This window comes from Castor canadensis, chromosome 2 (assembly GCF_047511655.1).
Source record: "Castor canadensis chromosome 2, mCasCan1.hap1v2, whole genome shotgun sequence".
In the NCBI taxonomy this organism is placed as follows: Eukaryota; Metazoa; Chordata; class Mammalia; order Rodentia; family Castoridae; genus Castor; species Castor canadensis.
In genome coordinates, this window is record NC_133387.1 from 14,231,524 (window position 1) to 14,258,032 (window position 26,509).

Consider the following 26,509-nt stretch of genomic DNA (forward strand, 5'->3'; position numbering starts at 1 on the left):
ACCTCAAGAGGAAATGCTTGAGTGGAGCCACCCAACAGAGGGAGGTGTCTAATTTCCCATCAGATGGTGAAGGTTTGGGTTCAAGTCATTGTTTTCTGTTTTAAATATTTTGAAATGAACTTTTTAATGGGTAGCTATAACAGCAGCCAAGGTCTGTCCTCCCTAGAAGTGGTGGTTGGGAAATGCCCTGGGTTAAGATCATTTCACATTTCAACAGAAAAGTTCAAAGATAGAAGCAGCCTGGTATGCAGATGGGACAGCCTATATCTTACCTAGTCCAAGAGCGTCTAATACATTAGCTGGCCCACACACCCAGAGCCTCTAGTGACCTTTGGACAGTGAAGTGGCATTGCTGAGGCCATCTGTATATCCACAGCCCTTCTGGCATCCCCTGGTCACTGAGCTGCCAGCCCAATAGTCTGTTAGTCCAGGTTCCTTCAAACAGAGACATATTTGTCTTTGCATGAGCTCAGCACCTGGTACTGCACTGCCAAGTTTCACTCCACCAATATTTATTGAATGACCTGCTAAATGTGTACAATGAGATTGCCACATTTGTTCCTCCTGTTGTCGTGGGCACTCCTTGTCTTTGCAGGGCCTGAAGGTCACTGTGATAGGCCCAAGGTATGACCCAAAAAGAAAAATGACGTGGAGCTGGAAGGGAGGCAATTTAAGAGGGGAAAGACACTTATCAGTGGTGACTCCTGTTCCTGATGATTCTTGTTGAGTCTTTCCAGGCTATAGCTCTCTGGCTGTGTACCTATTATATGGTGAGTATATTTGGAAGACCTAAGAAGATGGAGTGTGAACACTGAGCTCCACTCAGTATAAGGGTTTTTTCTTAGCATTAAAGGTCATCCTGTAAGGATTGCTATTTTTGCAAAGTCACTTTTCTTTAAACCTCTGCAAGTTTCCATATACAAACTAGTTTCCAATTTGTAATATTCTTGTAGAAGGATGACCTCAGTTGTAATAGCTCTCCACTCCCTATTAACTATGATACATTCTCTCAATTATTTCTTGTTTTTGCAAAGTCCTTTGTGCTTTCCTTATTTTTTTCCACATCTCTACCATTTCAGTTTCCCCAGTTTATATTGAGATTTATTAAACCTCAGAAAAGTTGAAAGAATATTAAAGTAAGAACCTGTATATCCTTCACAAAGTCCCCATCTGTTGACATTTTGTCGTATTGGCTTGATCATTATGCAGTTAGTTTCCCTGTAACATGAAATATGTGTTCTAAAAATCTCTCTTATGAATAATCATGTAGTGAAAATAACAAGATTCATGACAAAAACTGTCAGTTACACAGTAAAAAAAAATTTGAAAAGATAGGAACCTAGTAAAAATCTAGGACCATTGTGCATGTGTTGGATGATTAAGAAATACATAAATGCTAAATGAAAATGGAACTTCTTCTTAGGAAGAGTTTGTCTATGGAGGTGAGTGTCAGAAAAGTTGAGTTCATGAGTTATAGTGAAATAATGAAAGACAAGCTATATAAGATCAGAAGGTTGTAACACTAGAGGTGAGTAGCAAGTAGAAGTTTAAGGTGGATGAGTTTCATGTACTGCTTTTTTTTTTTTTTTTTTTGGTGATACCAGAGTTTGAACTCAGGGCTTCACACTTGCTAGGCAGGTGCTCTACCACTTGAACTACTCTACAAGCCCTTTTTTTGTGTTGGGTATGTCCAGGATAGTTCTGGAGAACTATTTGCTCAGCTGGCTTTGAATCTTGATTCTCCTGATCTCTGCCTACTGGGTAGCTAGGATTACAGGTGTGAGCTGCCCATGCCCAGCTTCATGTATTCATTCTTGGCTTGATTCAACTGGGTTTGGTTTTTTGTGTTCACCTGCATTTCTCATGATGTACAGCACATGTAAGCAAATGTGAAATTCTCTATGATTAAATTATTTCCTAACATATTAGTTACTTTTGTGTCATAGTGACAAAATACCTGACATAAATAACTTAAGGTAGGAAAGATTTATTTTAGCTCATGGTTTCAGTCCATCATGCTGGGGAAGGTGTGGTAGTGCAAGAGCAGCTCACATGTCTGCCAGGAAGCAGAAAGAAAGAATGGCCGAGGTCTCACTTTCTTCCTTTATTCCCCCTTTTATTCCATCTAGACTGCCAGTCTATGGGATAGTGCTGCCCACATAGCAGGGAGGTCTTCCCCCTTAGTTAATTCTCTCTGAAAAAGCTCTCACAGACACCCAGTGGTGCACTTCACTAATCTCTGAGGCTCTTCTCACGTTGACAATCAATCTTAACTGTCATGCCTAGTACATTTGTTACTTTGGGACACTCAGTAAGTGTTATAGCAGGACTGACTATGTATGTGGTGGATACAGATATATTTTTCCTTCCTTTTTTTCTTTTTCTTCTTTTTGTGTAAGGTGCCATGACTTTTCTAAATATTTCAGTATAAATCTCCTACAAATAAGTTTTTCTACACAACCACAATATCTTTACCCCCACCCCAGTACAATTAACCTACATTAATTCATCAGTTAACTTTTTTTAATTAATAATTTTTTATTTTTTAGAGCAGTTTGAGGCTTACAGAAAAATGGAACAGAAAGTAAATAGGATTCCCATATATTCACACACATCCCACTGAATTTTACCTATTACTAACCTTTTGCATTAGTGTGGTATATTTGTTACAGTTGATGAGCCAATATTTATATAGTTCTGTGGATTTTGAAAAATGCACAGATCTTTTGTATCCACCAAAACAGTAACGTGCAGAGTAGTTTCAGTGACCTAAAACTCCCCTGTGCTCCACCTGTTAATTCCTTCCCACTGATCATTTTACTGCCTTCTTCCAGAATGTCACATAGTTGGAGTCATAAGATATGTAATCCTTTCAGAATGACTTCTTTTACTTAACAATATGCATTTAGGGTTCCTTCGTGTCTTGTCATGGCTCCATAGCTCATTTCTCTTTATTGTCTCGAAGTATTTCATTGTATTAATGTCTCACAGTTTGTCCATTTACCTCTTTAAGGATTCTTGGTTGCTTCCAGTTCTTGGCAATTATGAACAAAGCTGCTGTAAATATCTATGTGCAGTTTTTGTGTGCACATGTTTTCAACTCATTTGGATAAACACCAGGGAACGTGATTCCTGAGTCATAGGATAAGAGTATGTTCAGTTTTGTCAGAAACTATCCAACTGTGTTTCAGACTTGTGTACCATTTTGCACCTCCACCAGCAGTGAATAAAGTTCTGGTTCCACACCCTCATCAACACTGGATGTCTTTGTTGTTTTGGATTTTAGCCATTCCTGTAAGTGTGTAAGGTATCTCATTGTTTTAGTTTGCAATTCCTTGATGAGATGGCTTTGAACATCTTTTCTTGTGATTATTTGCCAACTATATAGCTTCTTTGATGAAGCGTTCAGATTCTTTGTCTAGTTATTTACTTATTTATTTATTTATTTAATGGTACTGGGGTTTGAACTCAGGGCTTCATACTTGCTCTGTTAGTGCTTTACCACTTGAGCCACACCCCCAGCCCTGTCTTTTGCCTGTTTTAAAAATTGTACTGTTTGTTTTCTAATTGTTGAGTCTTAAGAGTTCTTTGTTTCACTAAAGCAGATACCTTAAAAGCAACTGAGGCCAATAGGAAAAGGGGACCAGGAACTAGAGAAAAGGGTAGATCAAAAAGAATTAACCTAGAAGGTAACACACATGCACAGGAAATCAATGTGAGTCAATGCCCTGTATAGCTGTCCTATCTCAACCAGCAAAAACCTTTGTTCCTTCCTATTATTGCTTGTACTCTCTCTACAACAAAATTAGAAATAAGGGCAAAATAGTTTGTGCTGGGTATTGAGGGGGTGGGGGAGAAAGAGGGGGCAGAGTGGGTGGTAAGGGAGGGGGTGGGGGCGGGGGGGGAGAAATGACCCAAGCCTTGTATGCACATATGAATAAAAAAAAAAGAGTTCTTTGTTTCAAACACTAATCATTTAATCAGATGTGTATTTTGTAATTTTGTTCTCCTATGGCTTTTTTTATTTTTATTTTATTTTTTTTATTCATATGTGCATACAATGCTTGGATCATTTCTCCCCCCGCCCCCACCCCCTCCCTTACCACCCACCCCGCCCCCTCCTTCTCCCCACCCACCCCCTCGATACCCGGCAGAAACTATTTTGCACTTATCTCTAATTTTGTTGAAGAGAGAGTATAAACAACAATAGGAAGGAACAAGGGTTTTTGCTAGTTGAGATAAGGATAGCTATACAGGGAGTTGACTCACATTAGTTTCCTGTGTGTGTGTGTTACCTTCTAGGTTAATTCTTTTTGATCTAACTTTTTCTCTAGTTCCTGGTCCCCTTCTCCTATTGGCCTCAGTTGCTTTTAAGGTATCTGCTTTAGCTTATCTGCGTTGAGGGCAACAAATGCTAACTAATTTTTTAGGTGTCTTACCTATCCTCATATCTCCCTTATGTGTTCTTGCTTTTATCATGTGCTCAAAGTCCAATCCCCTTGTTGTGTTTGCCCTTGATATAATGTCCACATATGAGGGAGACATATGATTTTTGGTCTTTTGGGCCAGGCTAACCTCACTCAGAACAATGTTCTCCAATTCCATCCATTTACCAGCGAATGATAACATTTCGTTCTTCTTCATGGTTGCATAAAATTCCATTGTGTATAGATATCACATTTTCTTAATCCATTCGTCAGTGGTGGGGCATCTTGGCTGTTTCCATAACTTGGCTATTGTGAATAGTGCCGCAATAAACGGGTGTGCAGGTGCCTCTGGAGTAACCTGTGTCACATTCTTTTGGGTATATCCCCAAGAGTGGTATTGCTGGATCAAATAGTAGATCAATGTTTAGCTTTTTAAGTAGCTTCCAAATTTTTTTCCAGAGTGGTTGTACTAGTTTACATTCCCACCAACTGTGTAAGAGAGTTCCTTTTTCCCCACATTCCTATGGCTTTTTTAAAATTCTCTTTATATCATCTTTCAAAAAGCAAGAGGTTTTAATTATAATGAAGTCCAATTTTCATGGATTGTACTTTTGGTGTTGTGCCTTAGCTTATCTAGATTTTTCTCTTTTTGAAGTTTTATAATTTTCATTTTACAATTGGGTCTACTGTCTATACTGAATAAATTTTGTGAAGGATATAAGGTCTATCTAGATTTTTTCTTTTTTTTGCTTGTGGATGTCCACTTGTTCCAGTATCATTTATTTAAAAAGAACCCTTTTCCCCCATTGTATTGCCTTTGCTCCTTTTGCTTCTTTGTCAAAAAATGAGTTTACAGCATTTGTATGAATGCTGTAAACCAGTTTGCTTCTGGGCTCTCTATTCTGCTCCACTTACCTGTTTGTTTAATGTTTTTCCAGTTCTACTCTGCTTTGATCACTGGAGTTTCATAGTAAGTCTTGAAGTCAGTCAGTGTTGGTCCTCCACCTTCATTCTTCAGAATTGTGTTGACAATTTATTTTTGCCTTTCCACATAAACTTTAAAGTTAATTTGTCAATATCCATTAAATATTTTGCTGACATTTTTTTATTGGGATTGGATTGAATCTGTTCCATAAGCAAATATGAAATTCTCTGTGCTATGTTTGTTCCCTAATATACCAACAAGCATTATAATAGAACTGATTATATGCAGATGGAGATATGCTTTTCTCCTGAAACATTTGAAAGCAAGCTGAAGATATGATAAGACCTCACTTCTAAACATTTCAGAATAATCATCCTCAGAGAAGGCCATTTTTCTATATAACAGCATCATTATCACTCCTAGGGTGGTTAATACTGATTCATCAGTTAGTTTTTTAAAGACATGCCTATTTTTAATAAAGCTTTTTTCTTTTAAATGCTCTTCTTGTGCTGTGCTAGGCACTGTGGTGTTTTGGGATGTTTAGACAAACAAGAAAAGGTCCTGCCTTTAGAAGCTTACAGGCTCCTGGGGAGACAAAGACATAATAAGTTGGGAAAAGAGCCATAGTACTTGCACCTGCTTTCCTTTCATTCAAGGAATTGGGTCAGCAGAAATTTGCTTTCTGTGGAATAAAGAGAACTTTTTCTAGAGTGGAGTACTGCAGCCTGTGCCCCAGTATGAGTCACCATCCTGGTCCTAATGGACCTTCTTCCCAACCCAAGGGCCTTGGGTCCATCTACAAGTGAAGGCTGTAACAGACAGGTTGTCTTTGCCTCCCCTGGATTCTTTCTGTTTCTGAACATTGAGGGTTGTCCTGGCATAGAGGAACGATGAGGAAGACTTTGAGAACCAGGATAAGGAATGAGACTTTATCCTCTTGGTCAGCTGTATTAAGTAGGACATGGGTTTGGCCATGAGTGCTGTGAATGCAAATTAACTGTGGCATAGTCAAGATAAGAGTTTTTCTTTGTCATGTGATAATCAAGAGATACTGAGCCAAGGGCTAGAATGCGGTCAGACCGTGGGGCCATGGAGACATCTGAGCTTATGTTGATTTATGGCTCCATCTCCCCCTGTGATGTGTCACCATATCTACGATCCAGGTGGCAGGATGGAGAAAGGGACAGCATGTTTGTGCCTACTTCTGTCCGTAGCCAGAGTTTACACAGGTAGCCATACCTGCACGCAGGAAGACACTAAGAAATAGTCTTCATTTGGAAGGCCATGCACTAGGTTAAAAGTAGACGTTCTATTCCAAGGAAAAGGAGAACATATATTGAGGGGCACCCTGAAGCCCCTGATATTCCAGCATGTGTAAAAAATGCTTTCTGTAAAATTAGTGTCTGTATTTGTTGCTTTTCTTATTGCTGTGACCAAGCACCTGCAGAAACAATTGAGGGAGAAAAGATTCATTTTGGCGCACGTTTATCTGAGATGCCAGTCCATCGTGGCTGGGGTGGTGTGGTGGAACAGAGCAGTTCACGTCATGTTGGCCAGCACGCAGAAAAAAAGAGAATTCAGAAAGGGGCCAGGGCAAGATGCAGCCCCCAGGACATACCCTCAGTGACCTACTTTCTCCAACTAGGCCCCACCTCCTACCTTTCTTTATGTGGCTCAAGTGGTAGAGTGCCTGTCTAGCAAGTGCAAGGCCCTGCGTTCCAACCCCAGGACCAGCACCACCACAAAAAAAAAAAAAAAAAAAGAACCGGTGGAGAGATGTATAGGCTAAATGAAGCACTATATTGATCTCATTGAAATTCACAACACAGAGTGAAGTATTAAAATCTTAAAGAAGTTCTACAATAAAAGAATGCATTCATCTTTGCTCAACTTAATTTACCAGAAAAAAAAACAAAAACCTTTTCAAAACATTTTTAAAATTTTTCTCTTTTGCAGAAACCCAATTAACATACTTTGGAATCATTGAAGGTTCCTTAGTTTGCAGTGATGCAAACATTTTTAAGACAGTTCTCCTACAGATGTAGTCAACAGAAATGTGCACGTGTTGGGTCAGTCAAGGTTCAATCAGAAAAATAGAACGACTAGGAGATATATAAAAGGAGTTGCAGTAGAGATTTGATCTTAGGTAATTGTGAGAGCTGGTTAGACAGTCTGTGTGGGCAGAAAGTTGTGGATGAAGAGTGATATTGGTAAGAAGGAGAACAGCTAGAACTTGCAGAGATGGATGTAGACCCAGATCAGTCTGTCACTGCCCCCAGTTTTGGTGATGTTGGTATCCTACAGGAGAAGCCGATTTCCTTCTTTATGGAATTGCACACAGCCTACTGTAGGAATCACAGAAGCTGAAGGAAGATCCAGGGCTAGTGGCTCCAGTGTCTGCAGGCCTTGCTGCTGGCCCTTACCCCACTTCTGTGATGAACTTGCAGATAAGTAACAATGCAGATGTACTGCTTGATGCTCCAGCACCAACCTTCTGAATGTAAGCACAATGTAGCTATTGCTTCATGTCCCTCTTCCAAATCTCAACTGGAAACATATAGGGAAGGGAATTCTGAGAAATATTTCTGCTTAGACAGGTCAGTGCATTACAAAGTCATCACACATGTTCACCAGAAGACAAGTCCAGAATTGTTTATAGCAGTATTCATCGCAGTAGCTTTAAATTGGAACTAATCTAAATGGATATCACCAGTTAAGTAGGTAAATAAACTGTTGCATGCGTATGATAGAAATAATAGATTAACACACTGTTGCCCATGCATCAGCATGGATGAGTCTTACAAAAATACTGAACCAAAGAAGACAGAGTAACTATAATTCCATTTATAGAATTTTCCTAAAAGGCAAAGTTAGCATGGTGCTATAAGTCAGGGTCATGACCACTCTTGAGAGGGTAAATGACTTAAGGATTCTGAGGAGGGCCTCTGATGTGCAGATCATGCTTTGTGCTTCCTGGTCTGGGTGCTGATTACACAGTTATGTTCACTTTGGGAAAATTCAATGAGTTTTAACTTGTATTCTTTACTATACTGTAATGCAAAGTTTAGGTAAATTAAAGTTTTTGTAAGTTCTTGAGTACTTATGGACAGGCTGTGCTAGGGGAAAGAAACTTAAATCAGAGCTAGCTGAACCCCCCCATAAGGAATGGGGTGGGGAAACAAGGCAGTGGGAAGATGCATACTGGTTGAGTGAGAAGAGGCTTAGCCTCCTGAGGACCCCTGTGGCTCTGTCTGTCCCAAGCTGTCTCTTTTCTGTGCTGGTCATGTGTTGCTATCATGATGGGTTAGGAACACGTGCACAGAGACCCATGCAGGGGCTCTTGCCTTGGTAGATGTCAGCAAAAGCACCTGTGTGGCAAGGGGAGACTGATCTGTAGACCTGGGGTAGGCTCCTGGCACCTTGATAAGTTCCCCAGCTGTCCTCGTGTGTTCCACAAGGAAAAAGCCACTGGACTATGGAGGTGGTATACATGGGTGGTAAGGGAAAAATACAGGAATGTGGGGGAACTTGGTATAGAACCCTCACGTTTATTCCCAAGCTCGCTTTCCTTCTGTTGTTCTAGCCTTTCTGTTTTATGAAATTTTAATTCTTTTCATGTGTTTTATTTTAGTGAACTCATAAGTTGGTTAGAATTATATTCCTCTCTCAAAAGTAAACTCTTAGAAAGTGCCTTGGGTTGTTGGGATGGGAGTGGGTAACCCTGTATGATGTCTGGTGTGTCATGAGACTGGAGTGTGTCTCTGATGCCCTGAACAATTATCTTGAAGCACTGTTAGTGGGGATTACTGATGGTATTTTTAACCCCTAGGAAATTAGGATTTGGAGTGTTAATAAGTTTGGTCAAAAATGCAACCTTACAAGTAGTCTAGTTTTTCATTTTGAAAAAATTTAAATATGCGTGAAAGCAATAGAGAGTATTCCATAGTGTTCTTTCCAGCCTGTAGGTTACACTATTAATTTCCCTCAGACTGGCTGGTTCTAGTCATTGCCAGAGTCTAAGACTCTGCCTTATCTTCCTTCTATCAGTACATTCATCCCCTCCCAACTATAATTGCTGGTCTCTGATCTCTTTCTGGTCAGCGATGGTCAGTGACTATGTCCTATTATACTTTGTATCTCCAACATTTAGCTTAGTAGGAACTCAGAAATTCATGATGAGTGGCTGAGTCCCAAAGTTCTTATGTGGCATTGGTGGTATAGTGGCGAGCATACTACCTTCCAAAATTCTGGAAGTAAAGAACTGATAGTTGACCCTTGAAGGGTCTTGTTTGGGGCGAGAAGATAAAAAGGCAGAAGCTTACACTGATCAGAGAGAAGATCCTGAATAACATTCTATCAGGAAAGTCAAAAGAAGAAAGTTTTGAGGAATTAGCACATACCAAAAGAAGTCAGTGGGATTGAAGATTTTGTCAAAGTCATTAATGGCTATAGGAAGGAGAGATAGTAACAAGATATTAAGGGATGAAGGGAAGAATGTGAAATAAGGAAATGGGTGCAGGAGGTAAAAAATACACATTTAGAGAAGAGAGTCCATCAGAGGAAGATTTGTGAGTGACTGAGCAGAGTGGCAGAACCAAGGATAGTCAAGAAAAGGAGACTGCATTTGAGGCAGAGATCCAGATTCTTCACTGCACATCTCATGGTCCTCTGGAATAACTCATGGGGTGATGGATGAGATGAACCTCTGAGCATCTTAGTGGTCCTATACCAGGCTGAGTCAGTAGTACATGTTTAAGAAGCCATGTATACTAAGTACTAAGCGCTTTTCTTTGATTTACGGAGCTCACACTGTCTACTTCTGCCCTCTAGTTGCCATCTTGGATCCCTAGCCCTTTTCTTTGAATGATTTTGTTTTATTTGACTTATATCCTCTCATTCCTACAGGAAACATGGTAGAATGGTGCTTACCTCAAGATATTGACCTTGAAGGTGTTGAGTTCAAGTCTATGGCCAGTGGGTCCCATAAAATTCAATCTGATTTCATGTAAGTTCTTCTAAACCTGAGTCTTCTTGTACTACTTCCTCCCCTGTCTCCCCTCCCCCCACACATACTTCCTCCAGAGCATAATAGCTCTTATCAGGAGGTCTTCAGGTAGTATGTGTAAATGCTCTGTGTTTATATCAGTTTTTCAGCAAGGATTCTAGCTGTCATCAAGTTCTCAGTGGGTTTCATGGCCCAAAAAAATCTAGTAACTCCTACCATAGAAGTTCATTCTCTCACTTTGCTGAGAAATTATGTGGACCTCACTTGAAGTTTGGTTTTAATGATAGAGTGAGATTTCAGGAGTCGTGTGAAGAGGTGCATACAGAAAGGCCATAAGGGTAATTTGGTAGCTTCAATCTCTTCATTGGGCCAAAACCATGACCAATACAAGTATAAGAAAGGGGAAGGAAATAAAATGTCAACTGTATTGAAAATGTAAGAGATTCAGGAAGTGAGAGAAGAACCATCATGGTTTATGCTAAGATAACAGACTTCTCATCCCAGAGGAGCCTAAAGGTGAATCTTGGTTCTGGTACTGCCATCCAAATCTTTACTTGTGGGAGGAAGGCTATGTCCATGGTTGTAGGCAGTTGAGCAGCAAGCTTACCACAACCACATCTTGACTCCAGCATTTATCTGGAGTGTTCTAGAGTTTCTGAGCCTTGGCTATCTCTGTGAGGTCATTTCTTTTAAGGCTGAACTTTATTATTTAGAGCTCTGGACACACTTAAATTTTTTGTTTGGAGAAGCTTCTAGACATCATCAATAGCTACAGCAAGGTAGCAGGATATAAAATCAACATAGAAAAATCATTAGCATTTCTATACACTAACAATGAGCAAACAGAAAAAGAATGCATGAAAACAATTCCATTTACAATAGCCTCAAAAAAAAATCAAATACCTGGGTGTAAACCTAACAAAAGATGTGAAAGACCTCTACAAGGAAAACTATACACTTCTGAAGAAAGAGATTGAGGAAGACTATAGAAAGTGGAGAGATCTCCCATGCTCATGGATTGGTAGAATCAACATAGTAAAAATGTCGATACTCCCCAAAGTAATCTACATGTTTAATGCAATTCCCATCAAAATTCCAATGACATTCATTAAAGAGATTGAAAAATCTACTGTGAAATTTATATGGAAACACAAGAGGCCACGAATAGCCAAGGCAATACTCAGTCAAAAGAACAATGCAGGAGGTATCACAATACCTGACTTCAAACTATATTACAAAGCAATAACAATAAAAACAGCATGGTACTGGCACAAAAACAGACATGAAGACCAGTGGAACAGAATAGAGGACCCAGATATGAAGCCACACAACTATAACCAACTTATCTTTGACAAAGGAGCTAAAAATATACGATGGAGAAATAGCAACCTCTTCAACAAAAACTCCTGGGAAAACTGGTTAGCAGTCTGCAAAAACCTGAAACTAGATCCATGTATATCACCCTATACCAAGATTAACTCAAAATGGATCAAGGATCTTAATATCAGACCACAAACTCTAAAGCTGATACAGGAAAGAGTAGGAAATACTCTGGAGTTAGTAGGTATAGGTAAGAACTTTCTCAATGAAACCCCAGCAGCACAGCAACTAAGAGATAGCATAGATAAATGGGACCTCATAAAGCTAAAAAGCTTCTGTTCATCAAAAGAAATGGTCTCTAAACTGAAGAGAACACCCACAGAGTGGGAGAAAATATTTGCCAGCTACACATCAGACAAAGGACTGATAACCAGAATATATAGGGAACTTAAAAAACTAAATTCTCCCAAAACTAATGAACCAATAAAGAAATGGGCAAGTGAACTAAACAGAACTTTCTCAAAAGAAGAAATTCAAATGGCCAAAAAACACATGAAAAAATGCTCACCATCTCTAGCAATAAAGGAAATGCAAATTAAAACCACACTAAGATTCCACCTCACCCCTGTTAGAATAGCCATCATCAGCAACACCACCACCAACAGGTGTTGGCGAGGATGTGGGGAAAAAGGAACCCTCTTACACTGTTGGTGGGAATGTAAACTAGTACAACCACTCTGGAAAAAAATTTGGAGGCTACTTAAAAACCTAGACATCAATCTACCATTTGATCCAGCAATACCACTCTTGGGGATATACCCAAAAGACTGTGACACAGGTTACTCCAGAGGCACCTGCACACCCATGTTTATTGCAGCACTATTCACAATAGCCAAGTTATGGGAACAGCCAAGATGCCCCACCACTGATGAATGGATTAAGAAAATGTGGTATCTATACACAATGGAATTTTATGCAGCCATGAAGAAGAATGAAATGTTATCATTCGCTGGTAAATGGATGGAATTGGAGAACATCATTCTGAGTGAGGTTAGCCTGGCCCAAAAGACCAAAAATCGTATGTTCTCCCTCATATGTGGACATTAGATCAAGGGCAGACAGAACAATGGGATTAGACTATGAGCACATGATAAAAGCGAGAGCACACAAGGGAGGGGTGAGGATAGGTAAGACACCTGAAAAACTAGCTAGCATTTGTTGCCCTTAACGCAGAGAAACTAAAGCAGATACCTTAAAAGCAACTGAGGCCAACAGGAGAAGGGGACCAGGAACTAGAGAAAAGGTGAGATCAAAAAGAATTAACCTAGAAGGTAACACACATGCACAGGAAATTAATGTGAGTCAACTCCCTGTATAGCTGTCCTTATCTCAACTAGCAAAAACCCTTGTTCCTTCCTATTATTGCTTATACTCTCTCTTCAACAAAATTAGAGATAAAGGCAAAATAGTTTCTGCTGGGTATTGAGGGGGGGAGAGGGAGGGGGTGGAGTGGGTGGTAAGGGAGGGGGTGGGGACAGAGGGGAGAAATGACCCAAGCCTTGTATGCACATATGAATAATAAAAGAAAAAGGAAAAAAAATTTTTTTGTTTGGGATTGCACTGTAGAGAAAAAACAAAACGAGAAGTTTCTCTTCCTAATTTTGAGCCACACAACATATTTGGTTATTTCAGCTACTTTCGAAAGGGGCCCTTCTTTGGCCTGGCCTGCTTCGCCAACATGCCTGTGGAAAGCGAGCTGGAGCGTGGCGCACGAATGAAGTCTGTGGGTATCCTGTCCCATTCCTACACCCTGCTTTACCGGTACATGCACTTCTTGGAGAATCAGGTTCGGTGCGTAGCTTCTATATGCATGCAGGGCGGCAGCAGGACCTGCTGACGGGTGTCTATACCGGGTGTCCCCAGAGTGAAAGGCCACATGCCAGACGCACAGGTGCTGTTCAAGAGCATCCATGGCGTAGAGTCCACGCCTCAGGTGGTGGTCCATCCTTCTAGCCAACATCTTGTGAAATAATTCTTCATCCCATAATGAAAGCTGGGGGAGACTTTGCCTCCAGTTTATATTAATACTGTCATCACTCTTGTTTGATTAAATAATTTGCTGACATGCACCTGGGTGTGGTTTACCTTAAGCCACTATAATTACCTCCTTGCTCCAGGTAGGCAGACAGATTTTAAGTTCCTTTTTTTGGGGGGGTGGGGGTAATAGGACAAGAATTTTTAACAGAAGCAGGAAAACTATTTTCACTATGCAAGTTATCTAATTCATTTCCAATTATGACCGGGAAATCTATCTATAATTGTGGAACCACTGTTAAGATTTTACATTTGCCTCTTTTCTGATGGATATTTTGGATAACTTTAAATAAATATACTTGGCAGATAGGCATGGTGGTGCTTGAGCCTAGGAATTCAAAACTTTCAGCTTATGTTACTAGCAAAATAGCAAGAACCCTGTCTCAAAAAATATATATATACATATGGGTATATACTTGGTATCATTACTATGTATTATGTATTAACTTTTATAGCCAGTACTTTTATTTATTCATTCATTTTTTTGAAACAAATTATTGCCATGTGGCCCAGGCTCGTATCAAGTTTGAGATCTTCCTGCCCCAGTCTCCCAAGTGCTGGGATTACTAGTGTTCACTACCATGCTGGTCTCTATAGCTTAGACTTTTAAAATTTATCATTACTTAAAAATTTTATGCAATTTAATCCACCTTGATTCACATTTTTGAAAAAACATGAAATTTGTGGAAAAAAAATACCTATTTGAAAATTTTCATAGAAGTACAAAAATATTTAAGAATCCTCTCAAATATTAAGAGTTCCATTGTCAGTGAATATTATTCTAGAATAGAAATAACTTTTCAAAAATAGAAGCAATTTATGAAGATTTACTTCTCCAAATAAGCTCTTAATGAAGTGTTAAATATAGTTTTACTTGTGTAGATCCGAAGAATAGCTAGAATCCCATGAATGTATGTGGTTATTGTCTGTGGTTAAGCATTTAGCATTTTTCTATTTTTTAAATCACCTGCTTCTCTACATTTTGGAACTGTGGGGGACACCTTCCTGCATACATATTTTTCTGTACTTAAAATATTTCCTCAGTTTTGTGTTTCAGAAATAATATTATGGAGTATAAAAGAGGAACATTTTTACTGAGCTCTTGACACTTTTTAAAAATTAATCCTCTAAAAACATTAATTTCTCAAATGGGCAATACTTTCTCATGGTTCAAAAGCCTACATTTATAAGGAAATAGTATGTTAGTTAGGATCCTAGCTAACTAGCAGTAACAGAGGCCCAAAAATATAATGACTCAATGAATGTAGAAGATTCTCCCATGGAACAGTCTAGAGACTGGCAGGTGGCCAACGTGGGTGGCCTGCTCTGTTGTATATAGTTGTTCAGGGCCCACTTCTCCTCTCACACTAGGACTACATCTAAGAATATTTGTATTCTAAGATGTTCCTGTCCAATTATCCAAAGCTGCTCACCAGCCCCCAGGGAACAGGGAAACACTGCGTCACCAGCAAGGTAGGCTGAGGAATATAGTTTCTAGGTAGGTGACTCTGCCCACTTAAAACTCTGGGGCTTGGGTTATAAATAGAAAGAAGGGAAGAATGGACTTTATGAAAAAAATCAGCATCCTGTAATGTAGGCAGAGGCCACCTACATACCTGTGTATACTTTTCCACGTAGCGGCCATTCCTCTCATCACAAGGGAGATAGCAGAGCCTGACCCAGGTTATGCCTTCAATCTAAAATGTGGGGTTTCTTTGTGATATGCTGCAGGTATTAGATCAGGGCACAGATCTTACCCCTGAAAACCTATTAAAATAACAGAGAGTGTTTCCCCTCTCCACTTCTCAAATGCATGATAGAAGGGAGTGTAGGAAAAGGGAAGAATGAGAAACACAAGCAAATACTAGTCTATTACCATAATGAAGTTTGAGGAGCCTGGATTGTAAAGACTCCATATTCTGGAATGGCAATATGCTCTTGGGTAAACCTCAGTGCTGCTCCGTAGAATTCCTTGTACATTTTTCTCTGCAGCTCCAGGCTTTGCCTTTTAGGAAATTCTTTCTCCGTTTTCCTCTATGACTACATCTGAAGCAGTGGTTGGAGAGCATACCCTTCTTTAAGGCTGCCTGGCTTAGAACACATTTTCTGCTGGTACACGTTTAAGGGTCTGATGGTTTCTTTAAGAGTTCAAAAGTCACAGCCTTTGATAGGCCAGACATTTGACAATACATGTCTCTCAAAAACTAAATAGGGCTTCTCATCGTTTGCTTCCAAGCACTGCCAGGTGTCCAGTGTCAAAGATCATTTCTGAGTCAAGTTTATGTGTTCTAAACTAATCTCTATTTTTTGCCCATCTCTCTCTCTCTCTCTCTCTCTCTCTCTCTTTCTCTCTCTCTTGCTCATTTTTCAGGGTAATTACTTGTAAGCTGTGTGCTAAATTTGGTCTTTACAGGTAAACTGACTCCTGTGTCTACCCAAGAATACTTTGAGGCATTGAGAAAGATTCTTACCTTCTGCTTTTTTGGGGTACAGAGGCATTGGCTTTTCCAGCCCCGTGAGGTACCAAATTGTTGGTGTCTCAGTTGATTTATAGTGTAAAATTTAGAACACACTATCTTTGATAAGCTGCATTTCCTTGTATTTCTGCTTATAAACTGGCCAATTCTTACCTGTTTTCATCTTACTCTTATAGTAGCTCACTGAGCAGCAAGAACCAATCTGCACATATCAGTATTTTTTTTTCTAACTGCTCTCCTAAGGCTACAAACTCAGATGACACAGGTTCTATCTTCTAACTCATTGAAGTTTTAGCAATTTAATTTGCTTCCTACTCTGCAATAGTTATTTTTTTCATCACTCTCCCCTTCTATCTGCTAAGCCAGTACCACAGTGTGTCTTTTGATGCTTCAGTAACTCATTCATAGGTACCAACTTCTGCTTTAACTAAAATAGAGGCTAAGTTACTGTAGCAAAGAGAAGACCCAAAACATAATGACTGAAGCAAGACAGAAGTCCAACTTTTCTCATATGACAGTTCCACAGGGAGAGAAGCATTCCTGTATGGTGGTGACTCTGTTGCATTGGTCACTCTGTCTTATGACATCTCCCAGCATAATGTCCTAATGCAGTGATAGAAGCTGATTTACTATTACCATATCATGTTCCAACCAGCAAGAAGAGGGAAATGACACAGAACGTGAATGCATTACTTCTGCACATTCTGTTGGCCATTTCTTGGTTACTGGCCCACACCTAACAACCTCCCAACTACCTGTCTAGGAAAGGTAGTCTGTAGGGGGGTGGGTTATGTGACCATCTAAAATTTGGAAGGTTCTATTACAAAAGGAAGAAGAGTCTTCACCCAGTTCCCACATCTGTCCAACAATCCCAGTAATTCACTGTAAATTTCTCATGCATAGTCCCAAAGTTCATATGAGTAAACACATGCAGACAAATAACAAACATATATTCTTTTCATACAAAAGATAACATTGCACGTTGCCTTTATCATTGAACAGCATGGAGGATCTTATGTTGGTACATGGAGAGCTTTGTTCTTGGAGTCATAGCAAATACTCCTGGTGCACCGAACACCCATGAAGAAGTATCACTTTGCACATGAGTGATAGATCAGCACATTAAATTTCCAGGAATCAAATCAGTTGCTTAAAGGATATATGTATTTGCAATTTTAATAAATACTGTCAAGTTGTGTTCCGTGGAGAATGAACCATTTTGTGTGTCCCACACCAATGCAGGAGAATGCCTGTCTCATCACAGCCAACTCAAAAATGAAAGCTTTAGATTTTTGGCATTCTGATGGATAAAAAGCAGTACATCAATATCGTTTTAATTTGCATCTTATTGTAAGTGATGTGGAGCACCTTTATGTATGTTTGCATTTCCTGTTTTGAATTATTTCTGTTCTTTTATTATTAATTTCTAGAGTTTTCTGTATAATAGAAATTTGTTCTTTATGATATAAATTGAAATACTTCCTAACTTGTCTTTTAACTTTCATTTTTTGTTTTGTAGAAATTTTTCTTCTTTGAATTAATGAATCTTTTTATCATTCCGAGATTTGGAGCCATAGCTAATATGATTTTCCAAGTTGGTGATTAAAGAGGACAAGAAGTAACATGAGAGGGGAGACTTGTGAGACAAAGCATGAGGAAAAGAGTCAGTTCTAGGCAGGCATTGTTCTTCACTGCAGCAGTGACGTTTATATAAATTAACTAGACTTGATTTCTGCGACACCTACTTTGGCTTTATATTTATTCTGACTTCTGATATCCCACACTTACTAGTATTTCATCTACCATTCTTGCCTTCAAGATCTCTCTAGTAAGAGAATCTTTTCTATGTTTTTTTTTATTAATCAAAAGATACTAGATAACTATTGTAGAGTTTAAAAAGTGAATTAGAAAGTAGAAGTAGAATAAAAGGGGCCTGAGGCACGGAACCACATTTTTGGACCTTGCTAAGATATTGACTTTTAACAAACCAATTGTAAAATGACATTTTGGGGAATAGTTGGTATAAGTTAAATATGAACTGGATATTAGCTTATATTAAGACATCATTATTAATTTTGTTAGGTGAAGTAGTGGTGGTTATGTGTAGGGTCATTTTCTAAATATACTTTTTTTTTAACCAGTTAATGATATATACCAAAGTGTTTATTGGTAAAATATTGTGATGTGGGATTTTCTTTGAAACATTTCAGGAAACAGAAGTGTTAGTGGTAGAGGACAGGCTATAGATGTGATCACATTGCTCAAACACTGACCATTATTGAAGCTGAGTGACAGATACACGGGGTTCATTCTCTCTTTCTATTTGTGTGTGTGCGTGTGTGTGTGTTTGTGTGTATGTTTGAAAAAAAATCCCACAAAATTGACATAAAGAAAAGCTAAACTTGACCTCAGACATATCTTCTGTTAACGTTTTATTATATATCCTTCTTGTCTTTTCCTCATGTGTAAATATATATTTATGGATCAATAACCCTTATTGAGCAGTTATTCCTAGTTTTTACAAGGTCATATCTCCTGTACAGTTTCCATACATGGCTTGGCTTGCATTTCAATGTGGCAGTTTCTTAGTCGATCTATCCTTGTTGACAGGCTCACCAGGGGGGGCTCTCCTTTCACATCATCTTTGAAAACCAATTTATCTTTCAGAAGTCTCAGCCTTCCTTCAGTATATTTTGGTTTATCTTGGTATTGTGGTTTAATGATGATCAATCTCTCTCTCTTTTTTTTTTTTTTGACAAAATCTATGGTGTGTTAAAAAATTGAGGCTTTCATCTATCAGTTGTTTAGCATTTATCTGGGAACTGCCAATTTATATTTATGTCTGTATTCATATTCTGTTCTCTTTTTACTGCCTTGTTCTGACCCATCAGTCAGTGATATCTTAGGCTAACACAGGCTGACACCAGCTTTTTGTCTAAGGCACTCTTAACTTAGTAGTGAGCTTTTCTATAGAATCTCTGTCCAAATATAGTGTTTAACTAAGCAGAAAAGACAATTGAGTAGCAAATTAACAAACTGTAAACCTAGAAAATGAATGCTTATGAGAGAAATTACCCTTGATACATCCCCTTTGAACACAGAAAATATAGATTCTTAGTGTTCTTTTTAGTGAAAATGGGTCTTAATGAAAGCACCTTTGAACTTACCCAGGACTTTCATCAATTTCACACACATCCCTGAACATTAGCAAGAGTGACACGTTATTTTAAGTACCCCACCCATCGTCAAGTGGTATTATATTACATCGCTGCCTCCTTGTGCAAAACAAAGTGTAAAATAAAATGTTTAGGACCCCTGAAATTACAAAGAACTTATTTTAGTAATCATTTTTAATATAGTGATGTGAGAGGGTTTTTTTTTGTTTTTGAAATATAAATTTGCCTGAAAGTCTCTTGCCATCACCTTGACATTGAGTGCTGGAAGCCACTCTGGGTTGGAGATGTTTAAAGAACAAGTGCTAACAGTTGGTCAATGGAAATCTTGACTCTGAGCAGTTTGTGTTTAGTCTGGAGTAAGCCACATGGAAGGTTAGTGGGGGTGGGAGTGTGGTATTGCCTATTTTTAATAACAATTGTTTCATGGCCAACTGTAATTAGGGCTACCTCTCTTTTGCACAGTGAAGCCTCTTTTTCATCAATCAATGGAAATTTTAACACACCGAAAAAAAATTAAAATGAGCCAGCAGGAGTCAGGGGCCTTTCTTCCTCCCTGTATTAATTTGCCAGGGCTGTGTAACAAAGTTCCAGAAACCAAATGGCTTAGAACAACAGAAAGTTAGTGTCTCACAGTTAGTTTAGAAGACCAAAGTCAAGGTATCAAGTTTAGATGTCCAAATTCAAGGCATTGTTGGTTTCCTCTGAGGACCAACTGCATCTCATGCCTCTCCCCTGGCTCTGGTGGTTTGCTGGCCATCTTTGAAGTTCCTTGGCACGTGGATGCATCACCCCAGTCTCTGTCTTCATCATCACATGGTGTTCTGTGTGTGTATATGTATGTCCCATTGTGTCCAAATGTCTCCTTTCTTTAAGTCATCCTGCATTAGGGCTCATTCTAATGGCCTTATTTGCCCTCTGCAAATCAGGCCACATTCTGAGGGACTGAGGACTAGGATTCCAGTACATCTTTAGTGGGGGGCAGGTCAATCTCTGACTCCCCTATTAAACATAGTGCCTTGACTTGGGGGTAGGATTCTGCATTGTCCAAATGGTATAGGATCTCATGGCCACTTTCCTGGTTTGAGGGCCTTCACTTTTCTCATAGAATTTCTTACCTGAGCAGAGGACAAAGACCAGTATGAGAGGAGAAATTCTGATGCACTTGATTTCATTATTACTTGATGTGAAATTATGAGCTCTCAGTGACCTGCAGTCCTAACTGTTTTCCCTTGTTGGGGACCTTGAGGGGTAAGCTTCTGGCTGTTCCTCTATAACAATAAAAAGAGCAAGCAAACACGAGTTCTACACAAGGAGCAGCTTTAAGCAGGGAAACAGCCATTCTCAGGAAAGCACACAGGATCTTTAGTACACCTTGCTCAAGAACAACAGACATTAGTCACAGCCTGTTAATTCTGTTTTCCATGAGAAAGAGAATGTGTTACATGGTGCTGTCAGGGAGTTTCTGGACGCATGGCTAAGCTTTTCCTAAGAATCTTCTGTAACACCAAAGAAGACTCTGAGGCAATTTCAGAATACAGGTCTTCTGAGTATATCAGGTCCTGGGTGAGGGTAGAAGGTGGGCGTTGTAGCTAGAGCTGTTCTCATTGTGTACGTATGTGTTGTGCAGACACCAGCTGGAGACACCAGGACATTACTCTCACCTGGCTGCATTCTATGAGGACAAGAAAGGGGTGCTCCATGCTGGCCCTGGGAGAGGTAGCAGCCTGCCCCCTGTCTACTGGCTGCCTTCCATCCATCGCTACATGTACCCAGAGATGAAGGTGAGGTCGGCCAGTCTCTCACAGTCCTGGACCCATGTCTGGGAACAGTAGTTGTGCATTAATTTTAACTGATAAGGAATTTATGTCTTGGGCTCATGAAAGAGGTCTGCTTTTGATAGAATTAGATTGTAGCATAAACTTTTAGGTTCACTTAAAGCATAAGGCAAATTATTGTAAACAATATACCTGTTAGATACTGTGATAGACTCATAGGAGGGGAAAGATGGATTTGATTCTATTGGTTGCTTCAGAGGTTATAAAGCTAAACATTTGAACTTAAGATGAGTTTGATGAACTTATATTTATTATGATATTTTAAATTTTATTTTTTCTATAATAATTTGCTTTTGATACTAGAATGTTTATTTAAAGTTAACAGACCTCCTGGCCATGTATTAGGTGTTGGAAAGATACAAAGATGACTAGAGGTGTGAATGTCATCTTCTCTTCCTCTGCCTCTCCTGTGGCTAGTCACAGGATATTTTAGTGGAAACCTAGGACTCGCTTGGTAGAGAAATTATGCATGAGTTTAAGAGAGACTGTGTCTTGGAACAGGAGTTGGTCCCTGAAGTGTTGACTAGGTGGAAAGTGAAGGATGCTGATTCCAGGCTGGGAGAAGGCATGAGAAATTTTAAGAGCTATGATCTACCACTTTCTTAGGTCCTTCTGTGAGTGAAACATTGTGTCAGGTATTTACCTATACCTGTTGCAGCACTCTTTAAAGTAAAATTTTCAGATTCCTGTTTTCCTGCTAAAGGAATTGAGGCTTATCAAGGGTTCTGTGACTTGGTTTAGGCCATGTAGATAGTAGGAAATAGGAGTAGAATTTAAACATGAACTTAGGGCAAAGCCAACACTCCTTCTCTGCTCTACTTCTCACTGCCTTTGCAGAGATGTGGACCAGGAGAACACAAGACATGTTCATGGGTCATAAGATAATTGTTTAACTGGGACTGAATTTTTATGTCACCTGGCCATAAGAGAAAAGAATAGAAAAATAGGGTGAAATCAGATTGTAGAGAACCTTAAATACTAGAGCATGGAATTTGAACCCTGGTATGTAACAGGATCTTACCAGGAAAACAGAGACCATGATAAGTATTTTAAACTAATTGAATATAGGGAATCAGTAATATAGGAATTGGAAGGCTGAAGAAACAAGCAGAGAACAAGGTGACTCCATAAGTTAGTAATTGCTCCAGCAACTATCACCCTATATTAGCTTTTTGCTGCCTAACAAATTGCCCCATGATTAAAAGCTTAAAACAGTACGTACATATTATCTAACAATTTCTGTGATCAGGAGTCCAGGCATGGTTTAGCTGGGCCCTTGGTTTCATGGTCTTTCATGAGACTGCAATCAAGGTGTCAGCCAGGGTTGGGGCCTCATCAGAAGACTTGACCAAGAAGTATCCACTTCTAAGCTTGTGAAGGTGTTAGTAGGATCACATTTCTTAAGGGCTATTGAATTGAGGTCCTTAGTACCTTGCTGTGTTGGAAGCTACCCTCAATTCTTAGTTCTTTCCAACTTGGCAGCTTTGCTTTATCAAAATATATATATGAAGAGAGAGAGAGAGAGAGAGAGAGAGAGAGAAAGAGAGGAGAATGTTAGCAAGATGGAAGTCAGAATCCATTGTAACCTAATTATGGAAGTGACCGTCCTGAAATGTAGTCATTTTCTCTTGACTAGAAGCAAGCTACTCAAGGGGAAGAGAAGATTGTATAAAGCTATCAATATCAAGAAGGAGAGTCATAAGGAGTTAGCTTAGAGGCCTCCAGTCATACCTAGGGCTAGTGCAACAAGGGAGAGAGGGATCATTATCAGAACCATGGAAGCTTGGAGGAGAGTCCTCTGCAAACTCACTGTGCTTTTGATGCTGCTGCCGCTTACGGGCACGGCTCTACTTTACAGGGTGCTGAGAAAAACTGGAAACTAGCATCAGAGGTATAGAAACTGAAGAGAATTCCTTCTCTCTTTTCCTTCCAACCTCCAGTAATTGTGTGTGTGTCCTCACTGGAAAAACCAATTGACATGGGTGTCTAGGAAATGTAGTTTGCAGACTTCCCAACCATGGCATGACTGAGAGAATAAAAAATAGCCAGAGGCTGATCAGGGGAATCTGGGCTTGCACTGATGTGAACTCTACTCTCTTTCTGTGGCCCGTAATTTGTCTTTTGACTGAAGTTGCTGATGGGCTCTCCAAATGGGGATGTGACAAGTATTTGACCAGACTGTGCCTGAATTCCTCTCTCAATGAGGAAAAAAGGTGGAACAAAGGGAGAAAAAAGAAAATTGTTATACGTGTTTGCCCTATTGAGGCCACTCATTATCTACCTATGAGACCCTAGGATATGCAGGGAAAAGGGTACTTGCATAGTTTGAAGATACAAATGTGTGGGTCTTTTATTAGAAACAGCATGTCAACATATTAAAATTAAAAATACATGCTCCTTTTGTTTCAGCAGTCCCTCCCCACCATTCCTCAGGATTTATTCTATAGCATAAAACCAACAGAATGATGTATGTGTAAGAGTGTTTAATTCAACATTGTTCAAAGTGGTAGAAAACTAGAGTGTCCATGTATGAACGGCCATCATGAATAGTGAATTAGGCGTAAGAAGTTGACAGGAAAGGGGGTGAATTAAATATGGAGGTAGAGGAGATACTGCATATACCTATAAGAAAGGAAGGACTCAAGGGAAAATGAGAGCACTGAAAAAAAAAAAAGTGGTATACAGCCAGCCCTCTGTGGATTCTGTATCCACAGAATTCAACCCACTGCACATCAAAAATACTTTTTAAAAAAAGGGTCTGTGAATATGTACAGACTTTTTCTGCAAACAGTGTGGTATAATGACTATTTACATAGCATAAACATTGTATTAAGTATTAATAATCTAGAGATGACTTAAAGCATATGAGATGTGGGGGGTCATATGCAAATACCACACGATTTTGTGCTAGGAATTGAGCAGCCACAGATTTTGGTTTCTGGGGGGGGTGGTCTTGGAACCAGTCCTCCTCAGATAATGAGAGATGACGGTATATGATCCTGTGTTACTTATGGAAAATCGTGAATATGTTCATACTAAGAAATTACTGTGGCTCTCTGCAAAAACCCACAGAAGAACAGTCCGAGAAAAGGAAATGTGTAGGCAAGCACGTGTTTCATTTGCAGTTGAACAGGGTAAAGTGAGAAGGTGTGAGGGATCCATGGCCAACTCCTGGAAAAGAGGAGGCAGCCCTCTGGTGGCTTGCTCAGCACTTCCCTGGCATAGGCCTGGGGCCCTGAGCCACGGAGGTTCTCAGGAAGTAGCACATTCCCATTTGTTCCAGACCTTTGTATGTACTCATCCCTCTGTCAGGCACCATCCCTTGGATTCATGCTTTATGTTGAAGCGTAGACTCGCTTCCTCCAAAAAGTCTTCTCCATTTTTCCCAGAATGCAGTCTGGCACCCTCCTGTGTACCCCGACAGCTGCTGCTCTTCACCACACTTTCAAAGGCTGTATTCCAGTTGCTCATTTACTTGTTTTTCTCACCAGCTGATACACTAGATGAGGACAGGAACTGGGGAGGCGGGGTTGTTCATTGTTGGAACTTGGATACTTAGCACTTTGGCACAAATTAAGCACTTAAGAGATATTGCATCCATGAATAAACCAGTAAGTGAGATGATCAATTAAGGATCAATCATATATTCTAGGACACACTGATACAAACTCTACCCAATCTTCGAGCAGTACAAACACATGTTAAGAATTGAAGATAGCAGAAGGAAGATGGGGAGGAACAGGCCTGCTCTGGCTCCTTCTTGTCTGGTTTCTGTTTGACCTGATGAAAGACAGTGATTAGAGGGACCTGATCAGTCTTGGATGGCTGGTGCCTCTCCTGATGGTGCTTCTCCATTTTGGATGGAGTGGCAGAGTAGGCAAAAAGTCACAGTGGGGTGTGCTTCAGAATGGGAAATCATCCCCCAAGTAAAGCAGACACAGCATTGGAGGCTGAGGACAGCCCTGGTCTAGCCTGGCAGAGGACAGGGGCTGCCTCAAGGATAGGGACTGGGTCCCTCCAGCACTCTTAGTCATTAAACCCAGCACATGCCTTGGTGTGGCTGCCTCTTTTCAGAACTGCTCTCACCTGTGTTTCACAGGAGAGGAACACTCTTACTTCTGACACTGAAGCATTGAAATGACCTTCCGAAATGCTAAAAGGGCACTGGCTTGAAGCCTCTATTCTGTCAGTGACTCTAGTGGTCACTGTACGGCTATTGCCAGCTAAGTATTTCGTGTTTTCTCTTAGGTGGCCCCTATAGCCATGCAAGGTAGGGGATGGTCTTCCCATGTTACAGTTGAGGAAGTGAACTAGAAACATGTGCTCACTTTCCCCAGGCTCCCTGTTAACAAACGATGGAGCCAGGATTGTAATTCCTTATGCTTATGATCTGAATGCCTTGAATAACCCTTCTAGAAGGTAGTCCTAGGGGATGCTAGGCACCCTGCTGCTAAGCACCTAAAGAAAGGGGTTAGAATTGAAGTTGACAGGGTTAGGCCAGTTGGTCCCATGGTTTCTCCCTGCCTGCAAACACTTCACTGTGGACAGGCCCCAGGTCCCTGTATATGTGCAAATCTAATTTGGGACTCTTTGCTCATCATTTTTATTATTTGCCCTCAGTACTGTTTTTGAGTTGAATTTTCTCACCGAGGCATACTACTTTCAGAGATGCCTTAAAAAAGTAAATTCTGTAAAAATTTATGACTTTTAAAAAGTTAAATTCAGCTTTGTTTCCTCTGCAGCTCTTTCTCCAGACTAGGGTAGTTAATATTCCTTGTACTCAAACTTCAGTGTATTAGGGGAACTCTTTTATTCTAGAAATCAGATTTAAAGAATAAGGCTTTTAATGAGACAAATACCATTCTGTGTGGAAGTAACCATTCCTTAGCATGTCTATTGGGTTGTACTTTGGATTTCTTAAGGGGAGGGAGTTCACCACACACCCATAGTGGGTGTTTTTCACAATGACACTTCTAACAATTAATTCATCCCTTCCTCCTCCACCCCACCCCTTTTTATTTTTCTAGATCACACACCCAGCTGGCTGTATGTCTCAGTTTATTAAGTTTTTCGGGGAGCAGATCCTCATTCTCTGGAAGTTTGCCTTACTTCGGAAGCGCATTTTGATATTTTCTCCCCCACCTGTGGGCGTTGTGTGCTACAGAGGTAACTGGAAACCTGAGGTCAGGGCCTCTTCCTAAGTTCCCAGGAACTAGGACAGTCCAGACAGCAACTGCTCCAGTCTTTGCC

At 39.9% G+C, this 26,509-nt stretch overlaps 1 protein-coding gene across 4 annotated transcripts in view; it reads left to right on the top strand.

The window, feature by feature from the left end:
• The window catches only part of Dennd11 (DENN domain containing 11), a 41,125-nt gene that overhangs the window by 4,978 nt on the left and 9,638 nt on the right, over positions 1 to 26,509 (top strand). For all 4 annotated transcript variants that reach the window (XM_020183561.2, XM_074061781.1, XM_074061790.1 and 1 more), the window contains exons 2-5: positions 10,258 to 10,357; positions 13,370 to 13,528; positions 21,052 to 21,205; positions 26,287 to 26,425. In XM_020183561.2, the coding sequence (XP_020039150.2) occupies positions 10,258 to 10,357; positions 13,370 to 13,528; positions 21,052 to 21,205; positions 26,287 to 26,425 (552 nt within the window). The remainder of the gene's footprint in view (positions 1 to 10,257; positions 10,358 to 13,369; positions 13,529 to 21,051; positions 21,206 to 26,286; positions 26,426 to 26,509) is intronic.